General features: G+C 46.0%; 1 protein-coding gene across 1 annotated transcript; it reads right to left on the reverse strand.

The window, feature by feature from the left end:
• Positions 1-5,687: 5,687 nt before the first annotated feature.
• Positions 5,688-12,653, reverse strand: SP5 (Sp5 transcription factor). Its single transcript, XM_077883150.1, has 2 exons — positions 12,511-12,653; positions 5,688-11,774 (listed from the first exon to the last, which is right to left on the reverse strand). The coding sequence occupies exons 1-2, from the start codon at positions 12,559-12,561 to the stop codon at positions 10,629-10,631; spliced, it is 1,197 nt and encodes a 398-aa protein (XP_077739276.1). The 5' UTR covers positions 12,562-12,653; the 3' UTR covers positions 5,688-10,628.
• Between the last annotated feature and the right edge of the window lie 1,176 nt (positions 12,654-13,829).

Below are 13,829 nucleotides of genomic sequence, written 5' to 3' on the forward strand. Positions count from 1 at the left end.
TGGAAACATCTTATTTACTCATTAGATATTTATGTATAGACATTATAGAAAATTTTGATAATCTTGTATATAAGATAACATGGTTGTAAATCATCATAGGTCATGAAACCAATGGAAATACAGACATAAGGCATGTCAGGGACCCCTGGGCTGCTAACTACGGTTGGGAACATTTCTATTCCTTAAATATCTTGGTTAACTTATCTGTACAATGACAAGCTTTTAGTTGGTGAACTCTTGAGATCATTTAACTCAGCAACTCATTGATTCTGAATTTTCACCAAAAGAGAATGAGCCCAGAATGAGAGACCTAAAACATATCTGTTTACTTCAATTTTCCTGATTTCAGTTCAGAATCTAAGCTACTTTAGTTGAGAATTTAGCAAACCCAACTGACCATTTAGTGTCATCATTCTTAAATTTTGACAGGGAAAGGAGCCCTTGGCTGGCTCAGATGGTAGAGCATGTGCCTCTTGATCTCAGGGTTGTGAGCTAGAGCCCCACATTGGGGGTAGAGTTTACTTAAAAATAAAACAAACCCTCCCATAGTTTGGGGGAAAGGATCATGACTTCTACAGCATTTGGCACAGACCTGGGTAAATAAGATAAAGCTTGTAAACCACCTCTCCTCTTTAAGATTCTGGAATGTTTGTGCCTCAGGCCTGAGCAGGTGAGTTGTAGACTTTTTTAAAAAAGTAAAATTGGGTATGAATTTATCAGCTGATCACTAGTCATTATCAAAATGCTCAGAACTTGCACCACTCATTAGAGGTTTTTTTGGTCAGGAAGTGTTTCTCTAATGGTGGTCTTCTAACCACCTGTCTTAAAGTCCCTGGAGTGATGGCATATGAGGCTTTCTGGGACTTACCCTAGACCAAATCAACCAAAAGGTCTAGGGATGGAGCCCTGGAATTTGCCTTTAAGTAAGTATCCCTGGTAATTTTCACACACACAAAATGTTGAGAGCCAGTCCTTTGCCAGCTCAGGGCCAAAGGTTCTGCTTGATGCTACTTCCCTGAGTCCTCTTCCACTCTTGGTGATCCCCAATTGTCTCTCCCTTTTCTAGGCTGCTGGGTTTCTATTGAGAGTTCTTAATTTTTAATGGGTCATGGATAATGACTTTTGTTGATCAAGCATGCCCTCATTTTTTTCCTGTTAAATGAGAGGATCAGATTGGATGATTTTATTTTTTATTTTTTATTTTTTTAAAGATTTTTTTATTTATTCATGATAGACATAGAGAGAGAGAAAGAGCAGAGACACAGGCAGAGGGAAAAGCAGGCTCCATGTAGGGAGCCCGATGCGGGACTCGATCCCAGGTCTCCAGGATCACACCCGGAGCCAAAGGCAGGCACTAAACCGCTGAGCCACCCAGGGATCCCCCACCTTTTTTTAAAAGATTTTTTATTTAAGTTTGGATGATTTTATTTTATTTTTTTTTAATTTTTATTTATTTATGATAGTCACACAGAGAGAGAGAGAGGGAGGCAGAGACACAGGCAGAGGGAGAAGCAGGCTCCATGCACCGGGAGCCTGATGTGGGATTCGATTCCTGGTCTCCAGGATCGCGCCCTGGGCCAAAGGCAGGTGCCAAACCGCCGCGCCACCCAGGGATCCCAAGTTTGGATGATTTTAAAAGTCTCCTTCAACTCAACATGCTAAATTCTATTTCTATAAATTCTGGTTGGGGAAATTCACAGCTCCCTTGATCAGGGTTCTGGGGAACTTATTGGGAATATGTCATAGTCAGCATCACCCTAGCTTCTTGTTGTTATTCACTAGGATCGTCCTACAGAACCCCAAATCGGCAATGCTTGTATTGCTTAGACTTGGAAGTGCAGAGAGATAGCTATTCACTGGGAACAATTATGGAATATTCTCATTTAGGTTGTGAGCTTCTCTGGTACTGGTAATTCCCAGCTTTTTATAATTCCAAAGGTCAGAAATAAACTCCTTCTCAATGAAATTTTACAAAATCATATTTTGAGTTGAGTAACAGCCCTGAAATGCACTGTAAGCAAGAAAGACTTCATGGAGCAGAGGGCTGGGGTAATAAGGAATGAGGACTGCAGTGCAGCCAGGAGAAGTGAAGATTCTGGGTTTAGATCAATATCTACCTACAACTGCTTAAGTTTTGGCTTTACAGAGAAGCCCTAGTGTTCTGCGATTCCCTTTTAAAAAGTGATTTGCACCAAAAATAAGTAGGAAACAAACTGGGCTTGTGTTCTGGAAATGCCATCACTGCATTTCTGCAGCATGGGGTGTGCATGTTGCTTTTACTTGCAGTGGTGGAGTTCATACGTACCCTCAGATAATTAGGTATTAATCATGACACTGAAATGACACTAAAAACCCAAACTGCTCAGGTAGCTGGGTATCCCTTTTAAGAAAACACATGTTGCTAAAAGTCATTGTCCTACTTTCTGAGGAATATTCTACTAACAAAATATTTCATTTGTGATTCAAAAATGTAAGTTTATTTGCATTAAATACTATAAAAGGAAAATTGTCTACATAATTATGGAACATGCAGCTAAGAATCTTTCATTCTAAGACTACTGCTATCTTCTCGTGGAGCTAGAAGATTCTCAGTTCAGCTTCTCGGTTGGGTGAGGGATTTCAGTCAAGTGGCTTATCCATTCTCTATGTCCCAAGAGTATCGTGTGAGAAATGTTTTCTGCTAGAATTTATTTTCCATAAGTTAATCTTATGATAAAATATGCAGCTTCATAAGTCAGTGGTTCTCAAACTATAGTGTGGATCAGAATCACCTGGAGGACTTACTAAAACGCAAATTGCTGGGCCGTATTCCCAGAGTTTTGATTTAGTAACTTGGAATTGGACCCAAGAATTTGCATTTCCAGCAAGTTCCCAAGTGATGCTAATGCTGCAGGTCTGAGGACCACGCTGACTTGAACTCTTGGCTCTCATGTTAAAATCGAATTGGGTTCTGAATGCCATAGATGCAACTTATGTATTGCTTTTGAAAGCAGAATACTCATTTATGGCACAAAATATTTTATCATTGTTTTGCCTGAAGTAATTTCTCTTTCCTTTGTGTTTTAATAGAAATTTAGTAGGTTGGCCGCTTTTAGCATGAATTAGGCCTTGTATTACATTCATTTGTGTGGAAGTCTTTTTACTACTCTAAGCTCTTTAAAAGATTGTGTTCATCTTTGAATCCTCATTGCGTCTTATCTTGTAGACATCAAATAATTCTTTTTTTGGGGGGGGGGGGAGGGAGGGAGGGAGGGAGGGAGAGTGGGCGGGGCTGAGGGAGATGGAGAGAAAGAATCTTAAGCAGGCTCCATGCCCAGCGGGAGCCTGACAGGGGCTTGATCTCACAACCCTGAAAACCAAGAGTCAGACACTTAACCACTGGGCCCCTCAGGTGCCCCTCACATATTCTTAATTGTACATATTATCTTAACTGACTTTGAGGGTGTGGGGCAAGAACAATTTCCTTAAGCTTAACTAGGCCTAAGTTTGTAAATCTAAGTAACTGCATCTACCTAATTATTGAAAAGTTACCTATAATTTTGAATCCTGTCATTTGACTGTGAAATGTCCATACACAGAAACAGGACTTGGGAATGTGTATAATAATATAGCACTTACAAAGACTGACACGCTCAGAAATGTTATCTTCAAAAGCCAATGCTAGGGGTGCTTGGGTGGCTCAGCAGATTAAGGGTTAGACTCTTGATTCTGACTTGAGGTCATGACCTCAGGGTCGTGAGATCCAGCCCCACCTCCAGCCCTGTGACAAGCCCCGCGTGGGGCTCCATGCTCAGCGTAGAGTCCACTTAAGATTCTCTTTGTCCCTGCCCTCATTCGTGCTTGTTCTCTCTCTCAAATAAATAAAATCTTAAAAAACAAAGCCAATGCTAGGGTCATGGGATTAGCTTCTGATATTGCTCACATAGAGGCTGACTGATTTACCCTAAATCACCTTTTTTCAAAAATACCTTTAGCTATTCAAGAATAAACTGTATTTTTAAAAACTGGATTCCTGAAATCAGATGCCAGAATGCCAGAATGAATGCCAGAAATATCCATACTACTGTTGCATTTTTAGTAGCCATAATCAAATGTATTTGAATTTTTTGACTTACAGATTTTAGATTTGGAGCTTTTCAGCCTTAGAAGAGACAGAATGATCATCCAAATCCACACGTCCTCAGCCAAGGCTCATATCTTCCCTAGAGCCTATTTGTACTTACCTTTGGTTTAAAAAAACAAAGCGACCTTCAGCTTCTATGCAATTGCCTTATTTCAACCCCTTTAGAAATAAAGCCTATCAGCGGCACCTGGGTGGCTCAGCGGTTGAGCATTTGTCTTTGGCTCAGGTCTTGATCCTGGGGTCCCCGGATGGAGTCCCACATCGGGCTCCTGAGCCTGCTTCTCCCTCTGCCTATGTCTCTGCCTCTCTCTCTGTGTCTTTCATGAATAAATAAATAAAATCTTAAAAAGAAAGAAAGCCTATCAAAACAGGGTATTCCAAATGCCTGTTATTCCCCACGGCTGTTTCCCTTTTCCCTACTTTTAGCTCTCCCCGCTACAGAAGCAAGGGGGCACCTACAGCCCTACAACTTCTAGCTGCTAGCTGCTCAGGGCACACTGGTTTGCCATCCACAAGCCTGAATCATGACTGACAAAGGGAGCACTTTCGCCTGAAAAAACAACTTAGCAGCTTTCGACTCCAAACCCAGGCTCAGCACAAAACTCATTACCACAATGACTTTCTTGGCAGTTACTGTGGTACTAGCAAGAAATGATATGGACTTCATCAAGGATCAAAAAAAGAATAAAGGCTTTGAAAGATAAAGAAGTCTCCATCAAATATGATAACCTCAATAAGGGAATATAAATAGCTAAATGCTTACAGGTCTTAGTTCACATCCCCTTCATTAAAACTTTAGCTCAATAAATAAAGGGCTATGTTTACAGATTTAGGTAATCTCTTTCTTTTGTATGCTTTTTACTAATTAAAATCTATCCAGCCAGCCTGGGATTACTTCAAACCATAACCCACTATCATATTTTACAATTTTACTTTCAATTGTGATGAAAATATTTTTCCCACTGATGTTCACAAAGCCACAGTAAACATCAGACATGTACTACATAAATAAAACATGAATCTACAAATAGAACTATAAATTTAACTCACTTACATGGAAATTTTAGGCCGAGGAACGTAAATGCCTATTAAAAATAATACAACAGATTTAAAAGAACTGCAGTTTAGAATCCTGTCAAGTTCTGCATTATAGGGAGCAAAGTCAAAGAATGGGCATACATATTTTGAGCAAAGGAAGAGAGATACATGATGCAAAATGAGTTGATGAGATGGAGACACATGGTTATACAGGAGACACATGACATCCACAAGTCAAGAGGCCTATAGAATGGAAAAAGAAAACAAAATACAGAAACGTAAGAATAAAACTCGCAAAGACAGAAATAAGAGAAATAAGCTTTCATGGTACCTTATGCAGATTTTAGGAAATTACCACCAAATACTTTTCAAATTAGGACACATTTTCCCCACCATAAGCATAAATGAGGATTCAGCTTTGATATTTGCCTTGTGAATTGGATGAAATTAAGCTGAGGGCCAGATGTTTTCCATCTGTGTTTTAGAATATGCTAAACACAAAATCATTAGAGAGCACCCGTATGGCTGAATGGTTTAACTTTTTATTAAAAAGACAGGTACACCTAGCTACGGCCTCAGACTTTGGGTGATTTTAGTATATTTTGATGTTAGAATTTTGACAAGTGATGAAAACAATTAGATGTGAGGTAAAAAAAACCTCCCACTTCATTATAGGCAGCCCAAATCTTCATAATGCTGAAACAACTTTTGAAAAGTAAAAAGATTTTACTTTTTTACTTTTACAGATTTTCCATATATCAAACTAGGAACTTAGTTTATTTCCACTGAATTGAATTTTGGTATTAGGTAGACAACCAAAATAAGATTCTTGGTTAATATAGTTTATTATGTGTTGTGCAGAAACTACTGCATTTCACATACATGGACTAAATTAAGAATTGAGTGTCAAATACCTCACTGGGGATTATGCTTCAGCATAATCACTAAAGACATGGAAGGAAAAGTATATAGAGTCTAGAAAGGGAAGTCATCAAAATGTCAGCATGAAAATATATAGTATATCAATCATCGCATGCAAATCTACAATTGGTAGTAAATTGTACTAGTAAAACTGAAACTATCGAAAAAAGTTGTGATGGCCCATAAGCTGTTTGATTACATCTTTGTCGAACAGTATGACTTATTTGTTAATAGTAAGGAACATTATGTAAGCTGTTTTACAATATCCATAAACTAATTTGAAACACTGCAGATTCTTTAAAAACAATCAAGGGAGGAGCAATTGACACAAAGATCTTTATGGAAAAATGTGTTGAGTCCAAACATCACCAGAGAAAAATGTACTGTTTATGTATATCAGATACCACATCAATCAGGTTACCAGTATAGTGGCCCAATAATGAAATGTGTCCTTTTGGTGCATTAATCTAAATATAGATTTCACTGCCAACATACATCTTTCTATCTAGATTTTTTCCTGGTTCATCAACTATGCTGGCACATACCCATATTTCAAAGCTGCCCTTGGTTTCATACCCTTTTAAAGTCTCCCTCTATCATGTAAACCAGAGGTAGGTAATGATATCTGATAGAACGTTAATATTACTTGTTTTGGAGTAGCCCTCAATTTGGGATATTAGCAAACCTTCATTCCATTTACTAGAAAAACAGAGCTAGGGGGTTGGATTTGTTGATTCCACCACACAGATCATTTCCCAGTGAGATATCATCAATTTACTTCAACTTATCAATATTTAATGTGAAGAGCTAAGGCAAGTAAAAGCAGTTTGCAATTTTAGAGACCTAAACACCTTTGTAGGTGTTTACATGAATTTGAAGTCACTGCTACCGCTATAATAACATTCTGTGAAACTCACAGCAGAACCAAAATAAAAGGAAAACACTAAATGTGCAGCTTTAAACGGATTTCTTAAAAACTCACAGTATTAGAACAGAAACAATGCAGGTCAGGCTGAAAAACTGCCTTGTCTACAAATATCACTGTTTCAAATAGGTTCCTGTAAGAAGCCTGTTCATCAAGATTAGTTTTTAAAATGGCATGCCTTGTTCCATTGACTAACAGCAAAATAATTTAAAACAATATACACAATATGGTTATAAGATTCTAACTGAAACTATGCTAACACAATAAATGATACAGTTATATATTCTTTAACATAATTTACTTCCATTCATTACCAGAACTATTACAAATTAGTGGTCAGTCAAAGGTAAATTTGCACAATTTTCCCTTGAGAAAGCTATGGAGTATTGTTAATAAGTTCGGAAACACATAATTCCAAATCACCTAAATCATTGATTAACTCGATTTCTCCATGTTCTAAGTTCTTGATCAAAATGGTTCATTTATCAATTGTTAAATTTAAAGCAATCATATCACACTAATTTTAGAATTTTCTAAAATATGATACTTTGTTATATTTGCACACTACTAAAACAGTTGCTTTAAAAATGTACATAAGACCATCATTAACATATTTTCAATTCGTTTTTAAAACTTAATGAATTGTGTGTGAGGATCTTTAAGTAAAGCCTTGAATATAGTTGGTAGATTAAACTTTCTTTTTTGATGTTAGCAAAACTCTAAATAAAAAATAAATTTTAGTTTACATTTAATTGTCATGTTTCTGAACTTCTTTTTACTTGAATTTTTAAAAACTTTCTGCTAACTGTACTCAATTATATATCACTTATGCATATTATTTCTGGCATATTGATTTATTGTAAATAGTTTTTAAAGTTCTAAGTGGTACTGGTTGCAGTTTTATGAAACAGCATGTGGTAGCAGTTCAAATTTTAACAGCTTATAAAATCAAATACATTTCTGCACTGTCAAACTTCTATTTCTGATTTATTAGCTTATTTTTCAGTATAAACATGAAATGGTTTCCTACATTTGGATAATAATATCATATCATATCATATCATATCATATCATATCATATCATATCATTGTGGCTTTCTGGCTTCCACTTGGATAATTTTTCTAAAGTAATTGGAACACAAATTTGCAGTGGCACAGTAAGGAACAGTCTTTCAACTGCACCAAGTTAGCCTAGAAACTGTACTTTTACCATACTTTCTAAGTTTGCAGGTTATTAATCCTTAATTATAAGTGAAAACATAAGAAAGTCATTTTGTCATCAAATGACTGCTCTGCTTTTAAAAATTATATATATATTGTATTTTTACATAAATGCCATATATTTTATCTAGTTCTTCTCTTAATAATCATAAAGATAAACTTACAGGGAAATTTTATTTTCAACATTTTATCTGTTTAGACACTAGATGATTATGGCTGTTAATAACAGCTCGCAAACTTATTTCAAAGTTGCCACTTTTCCCGCCAAGGGCGTTCTCTTTCAATGAGAGAATCACTTCAACTTTTCTGAGTTGAAAATCAGAAAATTTTTCTGGTGGAAAATCCTCCACCAGGATTTCTCTTTCTTCACTCATCTGCCAAAAAAAACCTTTCCTAGCCCTGAAGCCCATTCCAGGACAGGGCTCAGATGAGTTTCTGCAACCCTTCATAGAAATTATTCTTAAGAATCTTGATTTAGATTAAGATTACACACTTAGATGTATTTAGTGTAACTGTGTAGCAACCTTCTTATTACTATTGCTTGCAAAACCATCACACCCTTGAAAATTTAGCTAACCAAACTGCCCTTCCCAGGTAAAGACCTCTGAAGACTCATATGCCAATCTGTCACTAGATAGTTCCAAAATCTCTAATGAGAGCAGCTGGTTCTAAGGCTTATCTCCCCAATAATCCTAATATTCTTCTACTACCTTGTCTCATATTAGAGTAAAATGCTATTTGTTAGAAATACAAAGGTAATTTCATCTCTGTTATATTGATGTTTGTGTTTTACTTAATTCTGTAAGTCTCCAGCACAACCTTCCCCTAGCTTTTAAGACCTTACCATTCAGTTTGACTTCAAACAAAAGGAAAGGTAACAACAATTTGTAAACTGTGAAATCCTATCAATTTATATACACTTCCACTGCCATGAAAAGACTATTCAGTTCCACTGAAATCTGGCATTAATGATGCAAGTTTAACATATTAACAAATATTCTTTGATAATTTTCTTTCTTTGATAATTCTAAATCAGAAGTTTAAGATTTCAGTTTCAGGTTTTAAAAAAATATATTAACCAACATCAAGGAGCCAGTGGAATTGAGACACTTGAAAAAACAACTGTAAACTTTTTTAAGAGGCAGGCAAGAAACCTAGATGGTAGTATTCCTGGCTCCTCCCTGAGCAAATCTTGGTCTACTTCAATGATTCAAAAGAATAAAACCCCAAGATACGAAATGGAACTAAACTTCCAGACCCAGCCAAAAGTCCCTAAGTGGCTATTGTGAAGCAAGACTGTTAAGATTTTCACAGCATAATGATTTAGAAGAAAACAAGCAAGACAACAGGGCTGAGGTAACAGCTTCTTCCCCCCAGCAAAGACCAAACTTGAAGGAGGGCCCCCAGTTTCCCTGTAACTGTCCAAAATCGCAAATGTGAACAGATCCTTGGGTCTCCAGTACCTCTCCAGACACCAGCATAACCCGTTGCCAGGAGGAAGCAAAGCTCTAGAGTGACCTCTCTTCCCACAGTACCACCAAATGGAAAGCCGCAGGGAACTCGCCAGATAAAAGAACGTGCATTGTTTGTGCAGCAGGTATCAAAATTTTAAGAGAAGCCGGTCAAGTCCAAAGGCCGCATGATCTATCCTCTTTCCCACAAATCTGACCCTGCCCCACTTACTTACTTCCTCCATCCGTGAACCCGACACACTTGCCCAGACCCTTCCAAACCAAAGAGACCTCCGTAGGGGCAGCCTACAGGAGCTGTCTTCGAGGTGAAACCTGACCGGTTTATAAGCCTCCCCGAAGAAGAAGAAAAGATCAAATGAGACTGTCTCAAGCTGACCCTGGAGTTAAAGTATTTATTTTCACGCAACTGCTGATTGCTTTACAGAGACATTTCATGCTGTGTAGCTCTGCATGGAGCTGAGAACAAAAGTAACATTTTTATTAATGTCATAATTATTATAATTATTCTTTTAACAAAGCTATTAAATAACCTGTACAAAGCCCGGCCTGGTCCTAGCAAAAACAAGAAAACAAAAAACAAAAAAACCCGAGCACTATTTCAAATCTCCCAAGGTCCTTCCGCTTTAACTCAGCAGTGTTTCCTATATATACAAGGTCAGCCCAGTGTGGTCCCCCAAAACTGTAGATCTCCCAGGCGGTGCAATGGGTCCGAGCTCGCAACCGCCCTTGGGGGACGCGGAGCTCCCAACCCTACCTCCCCGGCTCCTCCTGGGCACAGGGTCCCCGTCGGCGCGCGGGGAAGGCGCAGGCGCCCGCTGGGTCTGCCCGGGGCCAGGTGCCCACAGCGCCCCGGAGCCTCCCCGAGGAGGTGCCGGGGCGGGAGTCCGAGGCGGGAGGGGCCTCGAGTCGCCCCCCGGGGGGGGGGGGCTCACAGGTCCCGCGGGTCTTCCCGTTTGACCCCGGCCTCGGCAACTTTGAGCTTCTTATTCTGGTGCGTCTTGACGTGCTTGGCGAGGTGGTCGCTGCGCATGAAGCGCTTGCCGCACTCGGGGCAGGCGAAGCGCTTCTCGCCCGTGTGAGTCCGCAGGTGCCGCTGCAGCTCGTCCGAGCGCGTGAAGCTCTTGCCGCAGAAGAGCCAGTTGCACACGAAGGGCCGCTCGCCCGTGTGCCAGCGCAGGTGTGCCTTCAGGTGCGACGTCTTGCCGTACACCTTGCCGCAGCCCGGCACGTGGCACACGTGCTGCTTCTTCTTGCCGGGCTCCGCCTCGGGGGCGCCGCCAGCCGCCTGGCAGTTGGGGCAGCGGCAGCGGCGGCACCTCCTGGCCGTGGCCGCCAGGGGGGCCTTGGTCTGCAGCAGCGCCGCGATCTGGCTCTGGTACTGCGCGAAGTCCGACGGGCCCAGCACCAGGCCCCGCTGCAGGGCGGCGGCGGCGGCGGCGGCGGCGGCGGCCGCGGAGGCGGGGAAGCGGGGTGCGTGGGGGGCCCCGGCGCAGGCGCCCGGGAGGCTGCTCCCCGGCACCCCGGAGGTCCCCGGGCCGGTGCCCGCCTGCGGGATACTCCACCAGGGGAGGTCGTCGGGGGCCGGGTTGGGGGACAGCTGGCGACACGTGGGCGGCGGGGGCGGGGGCGGCGGGGGCAGCAGGTTGGAGTAGCCCGGAGGCAGCGCGGCCTGCGCGGGGTAGGGCACGTAGGCGGGCGCGCAGCTGGCGGGCAGCGCCGCCATGCTCGAGGGCAGCATCTTGACGGGCGAGAACTCGTAGGGGTACGAGGGGTCTGCAGGGGGTGTGAGCGGCAGCTCGTGCGCCGCCCCGAAGGACGGCTGCAGGTGCGTTTTCTGCGGCGTGAGGCCCAGGCTGGGGTGCGGGGGCGGCAGCGCGCCCGGGGAGTGCGCCGGCATGTCTGCGGTCCAAGGGTGGAAGAGCCTGGAGGGCGAGCCCAGCGCGGGGTCGTAGGGCACCTGCAGGAAGTCCGGGGGCGCCGCGGCTCCGGGCTGGCCGATGCGGCTACAGGTGGCGGCCAGCAGCGCCAGGGGCGAGTGCTTGCCCAGGTCCGGGGAGGCGCTGGGGGTGCGGTCCTGCATGGGCGGCGGCGGGGAGGGCGGAGAAGGGACAAAGGGTTAGCGCTCCGAGCGCGGTCTCCGGGCCGGCCCGACGCCCCCACGCCCCCACGCCGGCTGCTGCAGCGCCGCCCGCCCCGGCCCGGGGCCCTCCCCGCCAGCGCACCCGCGCCGCACCCGCCCGGACGGTTAACTTTGGCGCCTGCGCTACCTGAACGCGGGGCGCCCGGGCGCTTCCCGTGAAACTACTCGGTGCGGACGGACACGGACGCCATCCGGCCTCCGGGAGAGCCGGCGCAGGGTGGGCGGGGAGAGGGGTCGGCCGCGCCGCGCCCGGCTCGGCGGCCCGAAGGGGGGCGGAAGCCCCCGCAGCCCCGCCGCCCGGCCGCCCGCCCTCCCATCTTTTAAGCTCTTTCCGCGCGACTCTCGAGCTCCTCCTCCGCCCGCCCCAGGCTGCAAGTCAGCGGGAGGGCCCGCCGGGGTGAGCCCGGGCCCGGCTCTCAGCCCCGCGCGCAAGGCCGAACCCCCGCCCCCGCCCCCGCCCCATCCGCGCGTCCCTCCCCCAAAGGCCACGCTCCCTCCAGACACCCAGGCTAGGTGCGAAGTTGACGTGGGCACCCCCCGGGCTGGCGCTAGCGGCATCCACCGAGCCGGGGTCCCTTTGAGACTCGGGTGCCCAGAATTCGGGGTGCCCCGATCCGGACGCGCCCCCTCCCCCCGGCTTTCCCTCGCCCCCTCCGAGCCCAGACCTGACCTGGAGGAAGGCCTGCAGAGGGTCATTCCGGAGGACGGCCACGGCAGCCATCGCTACTGCCCGCGGGCCGCTGAGCAGGGCGCCGCCGAGGCATGGAGGCCCGAAGGCGAGGGCGCACGGCCGCGCGGCGCCCCCCGCGCCCTCCCCGCGCTCCGGGGCCCTCCCCGCCGGCGCCCCTCGCCGCACCCCGCTCGCTCGGCCCGCGCGCGGTCTGAGCGCTTCAGGATCACCTCCAAGAATTTGATAAGGACTTTGCTGGGCCGCCAGCCAGTCAGAAGGAAGATTTATGGCTTTGAAGTTTGCCGCTACCCAATCATCAAAGAATAGCGGCTCTTTCAGAAGCGAAAGCAAATCCTTTGAATCCACAAAGCTCCTATGGTGTGTTTGTTGGTCGGGATAAAAGAACTGATTATTAGGGGGGATGGGAAGGGAGGAGATAAAGGCGGGACAATTAATGAAGTAATCACTATGTGGGAAATGTATATACACAAATAATTGGATTTTCCTGATCAAAGGGGGCCTTGCCGCCTGGAGACCCGCGCTGGGGTTGCTGGAGACACTCGATCCCCCCACCCCCACCCCCACCCCCACCCCCACCCCCCGCAACTCCTTTGCAATTAAAGATTTGCACCGAGGCAGCGCCCAAAGTGACAAAGTGTCTTTGTTATCTCCAGAGAAATCTGCCTTTGGCTTCCAGGCGCGGGACCCTGAGACCGAGATGAGGGTGATTCGCCGCGTACTTACACACCCCACACCCGCGCAGCACACGCAGCGGCCCGCGCACACCGCGGACCCGAGGGAATCCCCGGGCGGGGCGGGGCGGGGCGGGGGACGCACCTCGCCCGCCCGGCCGCGTGCCCCCCCCCCCCGCCCCGCCTGTCGCGCCGCAGCCGCCCGCGGGGCCCTGACCCGGGGCGGGGCCGGGCGGGCCGCCCATGGCGGCGGTGGGTGGCGCGCACGCTCCCGGGCCGCCTGCCCGACAAGCCACTGTGGCCCTCTGGTGACATTCCTGCTGGCGACCTGGAAGTTTTCTCCGGCCGCAACTTTTGCAAATAGTGAGCCTGGGAAAAGCACCCGTGCCGCGCTTACCAGCACAGCTAAGCTTGGCGGGACACCCAGGGCCAACCCTCATACACAGCAGAGGGGGGGAAACATGTTACGTCGCTCTTGCGTCTTCAGGCTGGCAGCCCGGGACGCCGCGGAGGGTCGGTCAGGCGGCTGACTGCGCTTAGGCCCCCGGAGCCCGGCCGGGGCGGGCAATCCGGGCCCCTCCAGCGAGTGCGCGCTCTCTGCGAGCCGCACAGACCTGCCGGGAGCCA

The sequence above is a fragment of the Canis aureus genome, chromosome 34 (genome assembly GCF_053574225.1).
Source record: "Canis aureus isolate CA01 chromosome 34, VMU_Caureus_v.1.0, whole genome shotgun sequence".
Lineage (NCBI taxonomy): Eukaryota > Metazoa > Chordata > Mammalia > Carnivora > Canidae > Canis > Canis aureus.

What these genes read in the sequence shown, in the direction of transcription:
- SP5 (XM_077883150.1), bottom strand. Translation starts at nt 12,561, where the DNA reads ATGGCTGCCGTGGCCGTCCTCCGGAATGACCCTCTGCAGGCCTTCCTC. An exon ending in CTCTGCAGGCCTTCCTCCAG is followed by an intron (nt 11,775 to 12,510) that starts GTCAGGTCTGGG and finishes CCGCCCATGCAG; the next exon opens with GACCGCACCCCCAGCGCCTC.